Raw genomic sequence first — 20,462 nt, 5'->3', positions numbered from 1 at the left:
ACAGGCCTGTCTGATAACATTTCTCAGTCCAGAAATTAGAATTCTGATCATCAAATTTAATTCAGTATTAAAATTCAGTAGAAGAATCGGTAGTATACACATCATCCTGACAATCCTCTCTAATAACAGTACTTTTTACAGCTGAGTTTTGATAACTGTTGGTCAGCAGAGAATTCCCCATAATATTCTTACCAAGTACCTGGAGGTGAACATTTCCTTTGCTCATTAAGGTCCTATCTAAATATCTCTGTGTTTTAATGGACAGGTGAGTTTGGTATAGGGGTGGCACCTTCCTACCAAAGTTGAGAAACCTCTCCAAACATGTGACCAATTTAGCAAACCATTCTTCATGTGATATCACACATTTTTGGAATATGGTTTGGGTTCTTTCAGATTACCAGCCTCAATTCATATTTTCATAAGATCTCAAAAGTTGGAAAAAATTGCAAAAGTACAATAGAACAGGCTCTGCTTAAGAAACTGAAAGATCTGCCCTCTCTGGTCTTGTATTTTTGCAACACACTACCTATGACTCTGGATGAGTCACTTAATCTCCTTGTTGGTATAAAAATGGGAGTTATTGTTCTATATATACTAATATATACTAATTAGTATGTAATATATACTAATGTCCAAGCTACCTTCTCATTTTAGAGTTCTGTGATTTTTTTGTCCCATAGATGCAGTTTTTGCCAAATTTCTTACCAATAAATTTCCTAATTTTATTTTTTTTTACCAATAAATTATGTAATTTTATGGGTAAAGCTATTTGAATTTGACTCATTTAGATCTAGGTTTTTAAATTAATAATAATGGATATTTTATGAACGACTATGCCAATATGTTGTTTTATATTATGGAACTGAAGATGACACTGAATTAATTTTATATTCTTATACTGGCTCTTTAATAATGAACCAAGACTGTGCATATATTAGATCAACTGTAGAAAAAGCTTGAGTTTCAATACATGCATGAATAAAGCTTAAAAGGAAGCAAGAAAACTGCTGCTGTGTTAGGATAGTGGAATGTGGGTAATTTTTCTAAAAAGCTTCTAATGGATTATCAATTCATTAATGACATCTGTTAGCACCTAATTTCCATTTCACATATGGTAAAACAGCTATAAAAAAGTTTTAAGTGCTTTTTTTATTCAGTACTTTACTGTTTGTATTTGTACACTATGTGTTTCAAGAAAAATAAACAGGAAAGCAAAAAGAAGCATATGGTGATACATTTCTTAATCTAAACACAGTATCTGTGAATAAGGACAAAAAATACAGAAAGTAAGCAAAATATTCAACTATGGAGCCTTCAGTGTAGTGTTAATAGACCAGTGCTTTTCCATGACCATGTTAATGAAAACTCCCATTGGTTCTCTCTGGAGTCCATGACTCAAAGCATCAGAATTGTCCAGCAACACCCTCAGATCTTCCCCACGCAGTCTTGTGAAAATCACACTTGAGGGTTTTAGTTGACAGTGGAGGAGAGGTATAACCTTGAACCAGCAACTGTAATAGCTCTTTCTGCTTAAGTCACTCTCAAGTATGCGGTATTAAATAAGACTGGAGTATTCAAACAGTGTGAAAACCAAGTCTGTATCTTCACACACTGTTTTTTTAAATTTTAGGTTTACAAAATCATTAAAATGTTGAAGTATATGGGTAATTAATAATATTTTAGAGATAGCATATTACAATTAAGAGTTACCTATATACAGTTATAGATTTGAAAAAATCAACAAAAATTGGGTTTTGAAAATACAGAGGTTGCAAATAAAAAGCTTACAGTCCTGAATAAAGCAGATCTGAGTATATAATTTCATTACCTAATTGAATTTGTATTTTGTCATTAAAAGTTTAATATTTGAAAGAAGGTGGTAAATCCTTTCCATTGGATTCACCTACTAGTCCCTGGAATTCTTTAGGGAAAAAAAAAAACTGCATATCTCCCAGTTATAAAAAGTTATAATTTTCAGCATCTATAATTTTATTAATAATTAAAACAAATGATGAAAATCATATCAAATCTATGCCAGCTTAAATCTGTTTTAAAATTTCTGGTTTTAATGGAGTAGAAAATTTATTATTAAAAGTATGTAAGCTCCTTCTAATCATGCTATTCTTTATTTCTTCTAATATTTAAAATAAAACTAATTTTTTTCATAAAACCTAAATTTTTTTAATATTGGTTTGTTTTTTCTGTTTTTAAATCTCTGTTCATGGAAAACATGAGTTACAATGTAGGAAAACTTTCTCCCAGTGTTCTCAACTTTTTCTTGGGAGAGGAGGGTGCTGTAAGTGAAATGTAAAAACCAATTAACATGTATAAACTGTGTATTTTTATGTTTAAAGGATGAATCCTAAAACATTAGCAGATTTTTAAAGAATATAGATTGAAAGTGAGAAATACTATAAATTCATCACTAGTGATGCTGCAGGGAGCAGTGACTCATGATGGAGACTGAGCTCTTAGCTGGCTGCATAAGAATAGACCTAGAGTTATGCTCCATGGTTTTGACTAGATATTTTCCTCTTACGTGACCTTTTCCAGTGAATTTTTCCACGTCTTGTACATGGTAGAAATCATTAACAAGCATTTTCAGCCCTGGAAAATACACCTCTAATATTATCTTTGTTTCAGGATCTGAAACCATTTATCTCACATGTAAATGAACTACAATTGATCTGCTTAACTATTTTGGGTAGTTCTATTTGATTTAAAAACACAGGTAACAGCTTTCTCTTTACAGGAGTTGGCCCATGGATTAAGTGAACTCCTGTCATACGAAGGCAATGTTGAGGAAGATTTCTTTTCAACATTTCAGGTACCATCAAGGGCAAATAGCTTTCTGTTAACCATGTATTTCATATATGAAAAATACCATTTGTTAACCATACACCCATCGTTAGAAAAGACAAGCAGGGATTGATCAACACATACCATCCCCTTTCATGAAGACTCTTAACCTGATAAAGCAAGACACCGTGAAGCAGACATGTGTAGGTGAGCAGTCAGGGAAGGCGCTCAAAGTCACCAAGGGTGAGGGGACTCTGCCAGGCGCCTGGCCTCTGCCCTTGACCCAGTTACTGCCTTAGAACTTTTCAGCTTTGAAAAACAAATCTCTCTTGTAGCTTCAGCACAGGAAGTTACGAGCAGAAACTAACAGGTCAGACCCAAACTCCCATTTCTACTCCCCTAATAATAATAGGGAAGTGAAAATTTTAGTAATCCACAGAGCTCCAAAGACCTAAGTGCTACCTAGATGGCCACGCAAGTTTGGAGAACATCTGTATTTAACATCATTCAACAGAGAGGGTTAAGACTCTACTTTTTTACCCCAAAATGCTTTCACAACCCCTCGTCCTTAATACAGATACCACAAGAGCCTGTCCTTTCTGTAGTTTGTATATTTAGAAGAGGGGATAGCGATGTTCTTTTTTCATTTTACAAACCTGTTCTTCAAAGCCTGTTAATATGTCAGTCATACCAGTAAATATGCTGTGTTGGAATGTCCCATCAGGTTTTTCAAGAAGAATTTGGAATAATTAAGTCCTATAATTTAAAGCCAGGTGGTGATAAAATTCCAGTCACCAACCAAAACAGGAAAGGTAAGCTAAGACACCATTTCTTAATTAAAGTGCATTAGAGTTGTTGGCATTTACTTTTACATTTAACAGATGTAAAATTGCTTTGCAGAATATGTACAGCTTTATATTGACTTCCTTCTCAACAAATCCATCTATAAGCAGTTTGCTGCATTTTATTATGGATTTCATAGTGTGTGTGCTTCAAATGCCCTAATGGTGAGTTTAAAATGTTAAAGTATGCTTTCAGTTAGGTTTTGTAATAGTATAATATAAACAAATAATTCCTTACATATTTTAGTAGATAAGCTTTGAAAATAAATGTCTTATACTTTTTAAAGATAGAGCTAGAAATAAAAATAGTTCTCTCATTTCAGCCTAAAGGAAAAAAAGACATTCCCCTGCCCCTGCCCTTAAGCTGTGTCTTATGCTATGTCTTTTAGGGCTTTAGATGTTTTCCCCAAGTAGAGTGGAGGAAGGGATCCCATGGGCTCTGTGTCTTTAATACTGAGGGGCAAAGCACAGAAAACAGAGTTAACATAAGCTCCAAAGCAAAAGCCACAACTTTTCACTGACTAAGAAACATACTTATAACTGCTTCCTGCCGCTTCAGGGGTCCCCCAGCGACTCCTAGTTGCCTTTTACCCACCGGAAGTAGTTTGTTTCCGGAGTCATAATGGACTCCGGTTGGTTTGACTTTCTCTGAGCCACCTAAATATGGGTCAGCTGCTGTTGGGAACACTGTGTCGGAAAGACCATGAGATAAAAGCCTCGTTTCTGTTCTCCCCAGCTGCCCTGGGCACAGGCACACTCCATCATGCCGTTGGTTCCTCCCTTTGGTTTTATCAGGAGGGTTTGGAGTGAGGTCTTCCATGTGAATTATTTTTCATAGGAGAGAGCTTATTTTAGAGTGACCTTTGTCACATGTCTGTTGAAAGTACCTTAGAAAGTGGAGCATTTGTTGAGTTCTAATTGAGTTTCGTCTGTGATGCACTGTAGTGATGAGGGTGGGGAGTGGGTAATAAATAGCAGAGCAGGTCTCTAGTTTTAAGTTTTAATCTCTTTAGGTGGGAGACAACCTATGTAGGTGAAAAAAACAAGAGAACAACACAAGACAGATTGTGACCTAGTACCCAGACTCTACCCAGGAGGCATTATGGGGTGTTGGAACCAGGCTTGTCAGTAGATGCTGGAATAGCTGAGAGAGTTTCAAGCTGGGTTTTGGGGAAGAGTTGTGATTTGGATTCATGCTTATTCATCTGCTTGTTTTTCTGCCAAAGCTGCTAACTGCTATTTGCAAGAGGGGGAACCCAACAGTTTGACAAGATTTATAAACTTCCAGAAGCAAAAATACCTCACCTCAGTGGGAAAAATATAACCAGATTTTTTTCTTTGGGAAAAATGGTTTGATCTACCTTAGAAAGTCATGATGTTTATAATTTGATTCAGTGAAAATAGTTCTCATTTCCCTTTTTAAAAAATCGTCACTTTTTATTCTCATTTTTGATGAATCATTATTGGCAGCTGCTTCGTCCAGAAGAGGTCGAAATCTTGGTCTGTGGAAGTCCTGAACTGGACATGCATGCTCTACAGAGAAGCACTCAGTATGATGGCTATGCGAAAACTGACCTGACTATACGGTGAGCTCTCTGCTTCTGAGAGTGAGGCAGCCGAAGCGGGAAGGGAAGAGAATGCAATTGGTTTATTTGTATACCCTGTATCTCTTGAAAATAATGCAAGAATGTTCAATATGAAATCACTTGGCAATCCCCTTGGGAGAAAGTGGTATGAATAAGATTCTACAAAAGCACAGAGATTTTACTTTTTTAAAAAATGACCGGTTCTAGACTCACAGGGATGCCGCGCTTACAAATAGCACTTTAACAGCACCGGGTTGAAAAAAATAAGAAAAATTATAGAGGAGAAAAATGGCGTTTGTACTCTTCATTGTTGGACTATTTTTATAATAATATTAGTAAGAAATCTAATTCATATCTAGAAGCCTGTCACTCCTTAATTTCACATTAAGAGTTCTGTGTATGTTTAAGGGCAGTTGTTTCCCTAGAGCTTACTTTATATTACTGTATTCTCATCTGCAAGGTTTTTGTCACAATATTTTACATAAATTTCTTTGGTGTTCTCTAGATACTTTTGGGATGTTGTGCTTGGATTTCCTCTTGATCTTCAAAAGAAGTTGCTACATTTTACTACAGGAAGTGACAGAGTACCTGTAGGAGGAATGGCTGATTTGAACTTTAAAATCTCAAAGAATGAAACTTCTACTAACTGGTAAATTTCCAGACTGTAATTTTTTTTAATCTACAGGTTTTGCTAATAATATGTTTGAAATTAGAAGATTCTCTTAATCTGAAATCATTTTCCTAGAAAAATATTGGGCGTAAACATGGCCCTGAGAGAAGAGAGACTATAGCTTTAAGTTCTATGTTAATTTTGAGACATACCGATACTAACAAGATAATAATCCTTTCAATCAGCTTTTTACTTTGCTAAGTCAACCATTTTATGGTTGTTTCTAGACTCTTGCTTGCTTTTCATAGTATATTGTATTTAAAAATACTTAAAGGTATTTTTTATTTAAAATACCAAGGAGAGTCTTTTGGTTATCATAACTAGTACCAGAAGTCCTTTTGTACTGGAAGTACCTCTAGTGCTAGTCTTTTTTTCTTTATCTAGTGCTCTTTGCATATGAAAGTGATGATGATGATGATGATGATGATGATGATGGCTTAAAATTATTTTCTATAGTATTGATGGGTTAATACTGACCTACTTCTTTTACTAATCATCTTGTAATTTCTAAAGCTAATTTGAGTTGACACTACTTTAATTGTAATCATTTTTTCTCCTACCCCATATATTCCCTGAGTCCTGTCAGTTCTTCCTTTCATTTTAGAACTGGAATCTATCCTTTCCCTTCCCACTGTTCCCACTGCCACCACCAACAGCTATTCTGTTGCTGTGGAGTGCATAAAGACTGAGGGGAAGGGTCTCAGAAACCTGTAGAAATCTTGACTAAAGATAACAGTGTCATCGGGTAGAGGTTTGGAAGATGAATGTTGCCTGTACATTGAGGGCAGCAACATTGGAAGTGTGGGTATCAAGCATCCCAGAAATGTTCCTTTTATTATTTTTTGACAGTCAAAACTAAAGTAAATAATAAGAGTTATATTATCTACTACCCTGCTGGGTGTTTTATGTAGACAGCTCTTTTAATCTTTCAAACAACTCATTTGAATAGTTTACCTTATCACAGTGATGGAGGAAACAGAAAAGTGGGGGAGATGGTATTCAAATTCAGATTTATCTGACTCCGAAAATAATGCCTCTGTAATGAAAGTTTCCTGAGAGCGGGGACACTGACTGACTTGTCTATAAATCCAGCCCTGTGTCTACAATGTAGCAGTTACTCCAGGAGTTTTTATTCAGTAAAGGATCGGATGAGTCAGTTCTTAGCATAGTCAAATAGATTTGAATGTGTGTGTCCAGGTAACTCTGAAAGTTGCTTAGCAGTCATTCTGTGTGTGTTTTAAGACTTAGTATCTTTAAAAAAATTTTCTTCCATAGGTTGCCTGTGGCCCACACCTGCTTCAATCAACTTTGCCTTCCCCCCTACAAGAGCAAAAAAGACCTGAAACAGAAATTGATCATTGGAATTTCAAATTCAGAAGGTTTTGGACTTGAGTAACCTAAAAGACTTGAAATATATTTTATATGTAGCATTCATCTCCCTCTTATTGTGCCTTTAACCTTTTCGTGTTTCTGTCTCAAAACACCTTGACAAAGCTCAGCAACTTTAAAGTACTAATTTTCCTTTTAATCAAGTATGAAGTATGTTCAGTGGAGGCATGGTTTCCTAAAGACACATTGTTTGAGTGAGGAAGAGACCAGGTGGCAGAGACAGCTGTGGGTCCAGTCCTTCTTTTTTATAGCACTTTATCATTCTCCATAAGTAGTTTGTCACAGGTGTTCCACTGGGAAAGCATCGTGCAGTCAAGAATGCATTGATGACAGAGAGAAGCCCAGTGGCAGGTTGTGTGCTGCTAGCACACAGTAGCAACACAGATAGCTACATTACCATTAATGTAAGGCATGTAGCCATATTTTCATATAGCGGTCAAACAACAGTATAATTGCAGCTGCAATTTACAGGGTTTTTTGATATACTGGCTTTGGTCCTATAAGATTCTTTTCAACTGTTACTGAAAAGCATGTAAATAACTACATAATAGCCTGAGAATAATGGGATTTTGATAGTGCCATTTATTGCTAAAGATTTATTTTTACAAAGTAAATTCAGGGTTTTAGATGTGTATACAGCTTTTACAAATCAATAAAGATGATTGTACAAGAGTGTAACTATTTTCAGACTAATTGGATTCAAGGTTATATTCTTTTAAGTATTGTTAGTCTGCATGCATGTGGGCAGTAAACTAGTTACTTTGAGTACTGTGTAATACTTGTATAGTCATTTCTTCTTCAGGGTCAGAATATTAGAAAGGAAATCATATCTGACAAATCACTGATAAATTAAGTCAATTACAAGCACAAAAGAAAAGAGCTGTTTTTATATCTACTTTGATGTACAGGATTTATTTCTAATATTTTTTGATCACCAGTTTTTAGAAAAGGTAGGCTAAGGTATCTGACAAAAGTGAATACAATAATAACATTTGTGTCAAAATGATGTAGCTTGGTGTAAAAGTAAAGTTCAACATTTTGGCCAAAATGTTTGTTTTTCACTGGATTCTGAATATAGCAAATTCAAAAGTACCCTTTTTGGAGTTTCTAATAAAGTAGCATGTAAAAAGAAACTGCATTTTTAAGTCAGACAGTAAATGATTTTCTTTTTAATTTCCAGCAAATGAAGCAGTTTTATTAGCATGTTACAAATATTTCCAAGTCAAGACTTCTCTATTATATGTTGATAGCTTTCCTTCAGAAAACTCTGAAGATATATTTGCAATAATAATGAAGCCAGCATTTAGTACCAGCATATGGTTCACATGCAAATACTACTTGCCCCCAATTTTTTTTCTGAGTTATGCGGTTATTGCTCTGCTTCCTGTGTCCAGCCAGCAGCAGGATTCTTTTAGGGTGGAGGGACTAGTCAGCTTGTCCTGCAGTTCTGAAGCCAACGTGTGAATCTCTGAGGAAAAGGAGTTAGTTTACTGTTCTCTTTGAGACAGAAGTGACTCTGCTTTTCCACTTGGAGAGACTATTTAAAGGGTTTTTCTTAAAATTTTTGGAATGCCTATGAGAGTTAAAGGCATGATGGTTTTGTTTTGTTTGCTCTGTTTTTAATCCATATGCAAATAAAACTGCTTCCCTCTTATACTGCTAGCACTAGAAAGTAAGATGTTTAATGTAGGCTACTACTAACTGATAAGCACAAAAGAATCATGTATAAGAAACCAGATTTAAGTGTTTTAAATAAAAATGTAAACAAAGTTTTTATTTGGTAGAGATGGAAAAATTGTGTGGGTTTGGTCTGCATGTTTAATGATGTGCTTGTATATCGATAGTTATGTCATTTTTAAATAAATACACAAGCAAGCTAAATTTTTAAATGACAAAGTCCATAAATAACTGGAAAATTTCTGTTGTCTCTTGATGAAATTTATAACCGTTTATCACTAAATTGCACATTGCCTTTATTTATTTATGCTCTGGTTTTGGTTTACAGTGTAATTAATACCTCATTTTTTTTTAAAAAAAAAACACTACTGTTATATTTCGTTAATTTAAACAGCTAGAAAATTCATGCAGTTGCTTTTTTTTTTAATATAATCTGTTAATGAATTCTTGATTTTTGTATCTGCCACAGTAAATTAAAGCATTGCACAGTATTTATCAGTATTTACAAAATGTCCTGTCCTTTTTTTAATCTTAGCTTAATCATATTTTTGTCTGTTTGATGAGAAGTTTTTAACAGTCCCTCTTTTTTGTACAAATGTGTATTAATTTCTGGATAAAATTTTTCAAGTATTAAAGTTATATAATCCTCCAGGCTTTGGTTCATTTTTTGAGTATTAAGCAATGAATTAAAACCATAAGTTTAAAATATCTTACAGATGCAAACTATTCTTTTTGTTACACTGTCTTTTAAACTAGTGCTTAGGAAGATTGCTAATATATACACCTTTAAAAGATGCATGCTGTTACCAAATATAACCAATCTCTAGCATTATTTTTCAGTATGAAGCAGTATATATCCAATGTCTGGATGATCACACAGATATTCCACCAAATGAACATTATAACGCCATGGAGACCACCCAGAAATGAACTAAGTATGACATGTCATTGGCCAAAGGTAGGTAACTTCAAATCTTAAATATTTCCCCCCCAAAACCATTGGCTTGGCCCTTTTTTCCCTTGCCCACATTTTCTATGCTTAAAGAAAGAAGAGAGGATATTATGAGACAGTAGGAGAGAATGTCATGGGTGATAGATGGAAGATTGGAAGCTGGATGGGAGACTAGGGTGGGTTTTCACAGGGCGGGGTACAAGATTAGTTCACCCGGAGGACCCACAGCCCGTAGTCCAGTGAGCAACTGTTAAGAACTGTGCTTTGGAGCCAGACTACCTGGGTTTGAGTTTACTGCTAAGTAGTTGTGTTTCCTCGGGCAGGTTACGTTATCTGCCCATGACTCACTCAATTGCCAAGTGAAAATAACTTGTAAAGTGGAAATAATAAACCTGTCTGTCTTAGTGATAAGGTCCCAGGGAGGGTTAAATGAATTAATGTGTGTGAAGCATGTACACAGTGCCCCGGCACATGGTGAGCAGTATGACATGTTGCCGGAGGAATCATGGTGCCAATGGGGTGACATCTTACAACCACTGCTTGAAGCCTTCTAGAGGCTTTTGACTCTCAGACACCAGGTGTGACCACAGATTAAAGAACGCAAAGTGCTTTGGGGGCATTAAAATCGTGTTAGGAGAATAAATCTCATTCTAGAAACAATGCTTTAGAATTTATCCTTATAAATGTCTCCCTAGGCAAGGGTTTTTTAATACTGTTTTGCAGCTGTGTGACAAGATGTCATTTGAAAATTCAAAAATGAGCAGTTTGTTTTTAATGAAACATTTCAAATGTAGAGAAAAATTTCAAAGATGAATAAAATATCATGTCCTACTCTCAGATCTAACAAACATTTTGCCAGATTTTTTTTTAAATAAAAAATTATAGATGGAGTCAGAGCCCCTTTTTGTGCTCTTCTGCAATCCCAATGTACTCTCTTTTCCCCGTAAAACTGCAGTTGGTGCAAATCCTTCCTTCGCTGTCCTACATTTGTATTATACATGTGCCTTTCTCTAAGTGCTATTCAGTTGACCCTTGCACAATTCGAGGTTAGGGTCATGACCATCATGCAGTCAAAACCCCAAAATCTGCACATAACTTATAGTTGGCCCTCTATATCTGAGATTCCTCTGTATCCACAATTCCCCGTCATCAGATTCAACCAACCACAATCTACGTAGTACTGTAGTATTTACTACCGGAAAAAATCCATGCATAGATGGGCCTGCGCAGTTCAAACCCATGTTGCTCAAGGGTCAACTGCATCATTTTGTTACAGTTTCATATCCCAAATATTGTACTCTCCATGTCTTTAAGCAACTTTTTATACTCAATATTGTCTTCTCTAGCCTTATTCCTGATTATACATACAGAAAGCTATAATTCACCCATTTTAATGGCAGAATGGAACCCTATGAAATGAATATACCATAGTTTATTGATCCATCCTACAGACTAACGTTTCCATGTTTTCTCCAGTGCGGCCCAAAGGTTTGGTGAGCACCTTTGCTGGACTGAGTGTGCATGTGCTGCCTTTCGAGGTTCCAGCCCAGATGTGAAACGGCTGGATCACAGGCTGCACATCCTCAGCTCTACCAGGTATCATCCACTTGTCCGGCATGAATTTCCACATTACAGAAGTTGTAATTCTCCACGTTCTCCCAACACCAGGTTCCAGCTGACCTTTGCTTGCTAATCTGACCAGTGTGTTTTAATTTATATTTCCAAAACTGATGATGACCTTGCACCATTTGGTACATTTACAGGCCATTCAGATCTTTTCTGTGAATCACCAGCTCAGTACTCTTTGCCTGATTTTTTTTTTATTCTTTTCCCCATTGGTTTTTAGGAGTAATTTCTTTATTCTGGATACTCATCCTTTGCTAACAGTTATGAGCTATGTTGCTTCAGTTTGAATCTCAGGTCTGCCACTGACTGTGTGACTTGGGACAAATTACTTAATATCTCTTGACCTCAGTTTACCCATCTGTAAAGTAAAAATAATAATACATAGCTCACAGAGTTGTGAAATAAGTCTATGTAGAAGTGTATATAAGTATATGTGTGTGCATATACTTATGTGTATATATCTTATATATAAATACATGTAATAATTGTGTATATGAATTAGATACATACATATATGCTTATACATAAAATATATATATACTTAGAAATGTAGTTAACCTATATATGTATATAAATAATAGTTACTTATATTATGTCTGACCTATAAGCATATGTGTTTGTAATTACTACTATTATAGCTCATGGATTACAGAAATCTTCACGTTGTAGCTTGATTTTTCTCTTTAATAATATGAATTTTTAGATTTTAATATAGTCCATAAATTATTATTTTATATAGTTAATGTTTGTGTAGATTTAACTGCACTTTTATAGTTTCTTTGCTCACCATTCTCTCTTCTCTTGTTCTTCATACCCACCCCTGGGATCAATTTTCTTCCTCCTAAATTATATTTACTAGAAGCTGTTTTATGAGGGTTTGTTGGTAGTAAATTTTTTCCATTTGTCTGAAAATGACTTAACTTCACCTTTACTTGTGAAAGATAGATTCTTCATGCATTTCTATTGAGATAGTTACTGTTCTCTTAGGACTTTTAGCGTATAATCCACTGTCTTTGGGTTTCATTCTTGATACAAAGTTAGCTGTCAGTATAACTGTCATTCCTTGGTAGATGATCTCTTTCACTGTGACTACTTTTAAGATTTTTTTTCTCTCATGAGACTGCAAAACATCAAAGACAATGTGTATATTGTGTATTTTTTAATCCCTCTTAAGATTCATTATGGTTCTAAAAGCTATGAATTTCTACCTTTTCAGTTTAGAAAGTTCTTCAGCCATTTCCTTTTATTATTGCTCCTCCCTGTTCTTTCTCATCTCTTCTGTTAAACATGTGTTGTACCATCTCATTCAACCATTAAATCTCTCTCTGTGCCTAATCTGTTTTTAACCAATGTTTATTTCAGGGGCTATATTTTTCATTTCTAGAAACTCTTTTGGTTCCTTTTCAAGTCTCTTTTTTCATACTGTTCTCTCTTACATACAGTTTTCTTAAAATATTGTTCAGCATACTTGTTTGATACATTTAGTTTGTTCACTCTCCTCAGTTCCTGAAGTGCTAATGCTTGTATTTGTTCATCCACTGGCTCTTACAGTGATTTGTTTCCTTATGTGACTTATAATTTTGTATTTTTGTTTTCTTATTTCATTTTGTGCCCTAGCAGAGTAGTTTCATGTTGTTCTCAACCAAGGCCCCACAGGTTTCCCACACCAATTTTTATCTTACCTTTTCCTTGGATTAGGGTTCCTTTCCCACTTGTATAAATTTGGACCCCCTCACCTATAGTGGCACAGGCTGGGGTTTATGGGTAAGGTTTTTCTATCCCCTTTTCATAGACATGGCAATGCTCTTAAATTCTAGGCTTTAGGAAGTGGGATCAGTTTTGGTTCCTCACTTTGAATAGGCTTCAGACATGTGTGTTGAATTCTGTGGGCATTAAAATCCATCAGAGGGTTCATGACCTTCATGAGTCACCGAATCCTGCTTACTACTCTGGCTTTTCCTTTATTCCTCATTTCCTGTGACTAATGATTTCCCTGCTTCCCTTCCTTTTAGTCTGGGACGTTTATAGTTTAAGGTTCTGTAGCTATATGTTGCCCAAAATTTATAAAAGTTTATCACAGAAAATGGCCTCTTCCATTTCAGCTCAGCCTATATAAGCCTGCTTCTTAGTTATTTTTTACCCCATCCAATGCATAAAACTTTTAAATACACTGTTCTCTGTAGATCATTTTTACCAGTGTTTATTTGTTAATTTAACCCTTGTTTATTGAGTGCCTGTTACATTTCAGCTGGAGGCTGATCTTTGGCACCATACATCATCTGCTTATTCCCCACAAACATAAGAAGCAAATGTGATTCTGAATACTTACCTTATGAAGCATTAAAATGTGCATCATAGCAAGAAAATTTCTCCAGAATTTTCATGACAATTATACAACTCAGTGTTTCCATGCCATTTAGATACTGTGACTCTGATATACATACTGTGGGAGACTTAGTCACTACTGAGTTAAGCTGCTAGGTTTTTTTGGCAACGCATCTTGACTTTTTCATGCATGCGTGCACGCACACGCACACACACACACACACACACAAATTATGATAGAAAAAATATAGAATTATTTCAGTAAGTTTCCTCAAGGAACATAATCCTGTGCTGTGTTTCCCACTGCATATAGGCTGGCTCTTGTAAGATCTTCAGTACGCCTTCCTTACTTGTCTGTTTCTGTCACTGGCAATCTTATTCTCCTGATTTGCTTGGCTTGCAAATACTGGTCTCATTTTGACTTTTCCTTCTCTTCTGCGTTGCGTCCACAAGCTTCATCTTCATGCTGTTTCTCAGATCTGACCCTTCTTTCTGCTCCATTCCTGCAGGCTCCTCCTTGGTTTAGACCCACAATCCTTCATCGCTAACTGTCCTCCCTGACTATAGCCTTACTCTTTCCCCATTTATCCTAAGGTTCCCACAGCTAATCTTTATAAAAGTCTGTTTTTACCATGTGCCTTGCTGTCCAATGCCTAAGGTATATCTAACCCCCTCCCAACTCCAAAGCCTAGTGTGTGATCCACTTTTACTTTGCATACTCCCTAATACCAACTTCCGGAAGGATGGCTCCTCTACTGTCTCCTGAGCATACCCTGCTCAGTCCGTCGCTGCTCAGCCTCATGCTTCTGAGGTGCTCGTCCTGCTTCTCTCCAACTAACCAAGTCCTCCCTCAGCCCTAGCCCAGTCCAGCTCAGGTCTCCTTCCCTCCAAACCTACCCAGACTAGAATTTTCTCTCCCCAACCAAACCTTGCCCTGAATCACCACCACCCCCCAAACAAAAAAACTAGCTGGAAGGCACATCTCCCTCTTTTCACACCCATCCCACCTACCTTTATTGCTCAGGTGACTCTTACTATTTTCAAATTTGCGTGGGGTTCGTTGTGTGCAGATCAGCAACTTGAGAATAGAGGCATTTCCTGTGTCCCCACCTAGCACAGAGCCGGGTCAGTGAACGCAGAAAATCTTACCTGACTTGTTGACTTGACTGGGCAGGTGAAACATTCATTGAATCAGTGGAGTGAACCAGAAACCTGCACGGGTAAGTAGTTTCATTTTTACGTTATAGCCTCTTGCCCTGCCTCACACAAACCCACTCTCACCCTGACTATTAAGACTTCAGTGTGTCAGCCTCAGGGAAACGCCTTCTTAAACCCCACCCACCATCAGGTTCCCATCAGTCTAGGCCAGCCTTTCCACTTCCAGCCACACAGAGCCTCTGCCAGTCCACCTCCAGTTACTGAGCAGCCTGCTCATCAAATGAAACAAAACCAGTGAGCAGAGGTGGGGAAGGTATAGCTTAATGGTAGAGTGGTGTATTTGATCACCTGGGATATAGGCCAAGAGAATTTGTGAGGAAATTTATAGCTCTAAATATTTTTATTACCAAAAGATAAAATTAATGAATTTCACAAATAAATTAAAATTTTGGGATGGGGTGGGGACAGCAAGCTGGGAACAAAGAAAAATAAAGAGAAAAAGATAAAAGCATCAAGAAATAATTCAATTAGAAAACATAAAAACACAATAATTGAGACATAAATCCAAAAGGATATTTGAGCTTGAAAAAGCTGATAAAATCAACAAACTTCTAGCAGACATTAATCAGGAAAACACACCCGATTAGGAATGAGAAGTAGTTGCATTAAATAAGCAGGGATGTGCCACAGAATCATAATTATTGAGCCGGGAACCCATCTGACTGCCGGCCTAGGTGGGTGAGTCTCAGGCCTGGCTGGCTGGGCAAATCTGGGCACACTCCTCCTCCTGCCACCTCAGTGGTACCCAAAACTGGCATTCCTTTTAGGCAGTAGAGGAACCATCACAGAGGTCAGGGAAGAGACCATCTCATTCCCTGCTCAGGCCCTAGCCCACTCTGTGACCTTGGGCGAGTGATCTCACAGAGCCTCTGTGATGCAGCTGTTAAATGGAGTGAGAATATCAAGTCCATCTACCTATCTGGTGACCTTTTAAACCAGGGGTTCCATGCACATCCTCCCAGAGGCCCATGGGTTCTCCTCTGTCATTTTTCCTTTTGATTTTGATAACCTAAAATGATAACCACCAGCGGACTCTGGTTAGTTCCTGGTCAGCAAGAATCACAGATGCATCATGATTTCAGACACAGCATTTGCCTTTGGATCCAAGGGAGGATCGTATGTCATCTTAGCACACAAGACGGACGAGTGATTGGAGGTGTACTAGTTTCCTATTGCTGCTGTGATGGATTACCACCAACTTGGAGGCTTAAAACAACACAAATTTATCATCTTACAGTTCTGGAGCTCAGACATGTGAAATGGATCTCACTAGATCCGAGGCTAGAACCGAGGTGTCCAAGGGCTGCATTCCTTCTGGAGGCTCCAGGGGAGAATCTGTTTCCTTGCATTTTCAAGCTCCAAGAGGATGCCCGTATTCCTTGGTTCGTGGCCCCTTTCTTCTTCATCTTCAAAGTTGGTAGTGAACTTTCTGGCCTCCCTCTGCCACTTGCAAGAGCTCTGTGATTACATTAGGCCCACCCAGATAATCCAGGATCAACCACCCAGCTCAAGATCCCTGATTTAATCACATCCCACTGCTGTGTGCGGTGACATAATTACAGGTTCCTGGGGTTAAGACCTGGACGTCTTTGGGGGCCACTATTCTCCCTGCCACAGAAAGATTTCCACTGTCAAGTAGAAGACAAAATGGACAAAATAATAAGGAATGGTCCAAATGGCACAGTGAGTCTTCCATTCCTTCACTGGTTTCCTACAACAAGCCAACCATCATTCCTGTGATGTGTTTTTTAACTAACTGTATCTGCAGCATCTAAAAACTAATTTCAGATACTCTCCACTTCCTAAATATGGCAGAAATAATACTGGAAATGAAAAAAAAAAAAAGGTTTATATATTTCTTGGTGACCTCCCTTTTCTAGATTCCCCAATGCATTAAGAAGACCTCTTCTTGTTAAAAGGAATGAAACAGATCGACATGTGCTAACCTGGACAGACGTGCAAAATAGGTGGTTCAGTATGAGAAACAAGCCTCAGAGCAGCATGTTTAGTGTGATCCCATTTCCATAAAATAATAGATGTATTTTTGTTTTTACATAGAAAATCCCCACAAGAATATAAACTGAACTGTTAACTGTATGTGTTTTCCTGGGGACTGGGAGCAGCAGGGAGGAGGCAGAACTCCAGGAGGGTTTCACTCTCTAAATCATAATATCTATAATGCTTGATTATAATTCTATACATTCTATATATTATATAGTCATATATAATTAAAAGAGTATGTAACATATTAATACAATTATATTGTTTTATATAATTTATATGTAATTATAAAAATATAATTGTATTAATAATACATATATAACACAAGAATGTAAGTTATATTACATTAATATAATTCTATTATATATAAATATAAAACAATATAGTTGTATTAAAACATATAAGTAACAATGTATAATAAATAATAGAATTATACAATATGATATATATAGTAAACTCATATTAGTTTTGTAACTATGAAAAAATAGGACAGTGCTTATTTGTGTTTAAAGACTAAGGGGCTCTTCTAAAACAGCTTTTTCTGGAGAATTGCATCAACCAGAATTTCAGGATTCTGGCCAATCAATGTGAGCCTTAGGCCTCACCTCTGAGTGCTGTCTAGTCAGTCCCTGCTTTCCAATTTCTCCTTGGAAATCTTAGCTCTCCCTCTTGTCATTGCAATCACAGGGAATGTAGGTCAGGTAATTAGTAACCAGGGTTTATTTACTTTGGAAAACACTCAGTACATTCGGGCAAAATAGTCCAGTTCCGATTCCTGAGGGCAGAATCCTAGAGCTTTCTCGAGAGGAGGAGTGCTGGGGTCGCTGCAAGCCAGGGCCCTTGTTGTACCCTGAGGCCCAGAGCTAGGTCACCAGCTAGTAAGCAGCAGTGCTGGGAGTCATACCAGGTCTGGGGCACTCCTGATGCCATGCTCTTGCCGCTTGACTGCCCCCTGGTCCTTCCTAGGATTCCAGCCGAGGGCTCCAGAGACTGGCACAGCCCAGATGTGCAGTAGTGGTCCCACTCGTGGCCCACTTCACCTTGGGCTGGGATACTGGTGACCATGGGGAGTGACTGGGAGCATCTGTCACCCAAACGGCCTGGAGATGCACCTGTCACGAGTGGCGGGCTGCTCCTGCTGCAAAGCAGTACCATCTGGGGTAACATCACAGGCTTGACAATCCCTTGGGTCACTCTTGGCTCCTTAAATGTGAAGTTTTACAACCAGGCCACTCTCTTGACTGAACTAAATGTGATACAACTCATGGACCCCAGAATGGTTCTGGTCAGTAAGACTATCAATGCAGACAAGCAGGAGCAGCTTCCAGGAATTGTGGAGTGGTGTTTATATCCTCTACCAAGCATCAGGTGAGCTGGGAGATTCACCCAGAGGGTCAGGATAGGTGGTCCCAGGACACAGCAGCATTTGCCCTGGGGCTCACCAGTGAGCAGGAGTGTAGGCAGAAAGGTAGTCCGGGTGGTAACCAGCCTGGAAACGCTGCTTGGCTTTTTCTTCCCAGACTCTTTGCTAGTATGGATGTGGCCACCATCCCCTCTCCCCACCAGGACAGGCTATGCCATGGCGGATGCTGGGGACACAAGGCATTGGTGAGCTGGGTAGAGATGCTTCTGTGTGACACCTCAGGATGTCACCACCTGTGAGCAAAGCCTGACCCCAGGAAGGCACTAAGCTTCGTCTCCCAGGAACTTGAATCCCAGGGCCAGAGCTTAGAAGTCCAGCCACTGCACTGCTCCATCCGTTGAAAGCTGGAAACATATGTGTTTTTCAGTGGGGGTGAGATGAATAAGAATGGACCATGCACCCCGACTCAGCATTCTTTACCACAGAAGCAGCTCCTCCAGAGTTGCCTACAGTTTTGCTCTCACTGATCCCCATTTTCATGGACTCACCAGTCAGGGAAGCCAACCAGCTGCTCTCTGTGCCAGAGGGGTGGTTCTTCTGTCCCAGCCAAGAGCACAGAGAGGCTCAGGGAAAAGGAGCTGTTCTCTCCCACCCTCCAACACACACCCACTGCTTATAAGCCTTGTAAGTGTTGATAAGTGGGGAGCCCCTCCCCAGGTCTTCCACCTAGAATCCTACTCAGGATGGCAGGTTTGGGGTGTATGGTGGATATGAGACCAGATCTCAAACATCTGGAAGCTCTATGTCCCGTCAGAGACATTTTGTTTCTTCTGAGCTCCCCTGTTCAAACGCTTGGGGACCATGGTGAAGTCATTTCTGTATAACTAGGGGTTGATTTATTGAAGGCCTGCTGCTTTCTTGCCTCCTTACTGTGGCCAGTATGGCAGCCTGGCTGTAAGGGAGGAAGGCTCCCACAGGACCAGAAACCTCAGAACTCAGAGACCCCCCTAGGACGGAACACAGTCACACCGCTGGGGGCTCTGTACACAAGATCGCCAAGGGGATGGATGCTGTAAGGCAAATAAGGCTCCCCCAGCTCTGTGGATCGTCTCAGGGCAGTAAGCACCTTTGCACATCACATTTTCAGTTTCACTCAGGGTGCGCCAGAAAGGATGTGAATTTCCTGAACTCTCTATGCACAAGTTCTATGGGACTTGTGCCTAGAGATTCCAGCTCTAAAATGGGAATAACAGGACCCGACTCAGAGGGTTGCTGGGAGAACTAGAAGGAAGAAGATTGTCAGATGATTACCTCAGAGCCTGGCATTTTTAAGCACTTATTAAATGTTGGCTAAATGTCACAGTTTGTGGACTCCTGCAGCCTGGGCTGACTGGTACACATCACTCCCCAACACAAATCCCAAATGGCATCTAGTGGGGACACAGGGTAAGGCTCCCTCAGAGGCTACAGAGAGAGCAGGCACAACCACAAGCTTTTGATGGGTCCCTCCATCAAAGACCACTCTGCCCAATGTCACCAAGTCTTTGTGGAAAGTTCTATTTGCTCAGCTGATTTCAACACTTGCCTCTTGGCTCTGCCTCCATCCTGTGAATTCTAACCTTTTTTCTGAAACTTTCTAACAGTTGATTTACAAGTTCAACTTTAAGTAATCAGTGGTATGTATCACCAACAGTCCACCCACTCCTCAACTCAGTCAATTTAAACACGGGTCAGGTCAGACTTTGATCTCACCTCTAAGCTGTTATGATAACACAATGGGACGTAACATCTGTCCAGCATAAGCAGCATCTTATGGACACAAGCTCTCAGTCCTCCCAGCAACCCCATGAGGCCAATGGGGCAAGGCTGTCCCAGGAGGTTAAGAGTAGATGGACCTTTGGCATCTGTGCTAGGTTTTCTAAATTGCCATTTCTTTGGGTCAGCAATCTGGAAAGAGGACCATCTTGAGACTTGGTGTGCATGAAAGAACACTGCTGTAGACTGACTTGGGGGT

At 38.6% G+C, this 20,462-nt stretch overlaps 1 protein-coding gene across 1 annotated transcript in view; it reads left to right on the top strand.

Annotated features, from left to right (window-relative positions):
- The window catches only part of HECTD2 (HECT domain E3 ubiquitin protein ligase 2), a 62,447-nt gene extending 54,489 nt beyond the window's left edge, over positions 1-7,958 (top strand). The window contains exons 16-21 of the mRNA XM_032491330.1: positions 2,753-2,827; positions 3,524-3,611; positions 3,700-3,806; positions 5,112-5,227; positions 5,733-5,876; positions 7,173-7,958. Of these exons, the coding sequence (XP_032347221.1) occupies positions 2,753-2,827; positions 3,524-3,611; positions 3,700-3,806; positions 5,112-5,227; positions 5,733-5,876; positions 7,173-7,293 (651 nt within the window). The 3' untranslated portion in view covers positions 7,294-7,958. The remainder of the gene's footprint in view (positions 1-2,752; positions 2,828-3,523; positions 3,612-3,699; positions 3,807-5,111; positions 5,228-5,732; positions 5,877-7,172) is intronic.
- The last annotated feature ends 12,504 nt before the right edge of the window (positions 7,959-20,462 follow it).

This window comes from Camelus ferus, chromosome 11 (genome assembly GCF_009834535.1).
Source record: "Camelus ferus isolate YT-003-E chromosome 11, BCGSAC_Cfer_1.0, whole genome shotgun sequence".
NCBI lineage: Eukaryota > Metazoa > Chordata > Mammalia > Artiodactyla > Camelidae > Camelus > Camelus ferus.
Note: the sequence above shows the minus strand (reverse complement) of the source record. Positions and strands in the feature narration are given on the sequence as shown.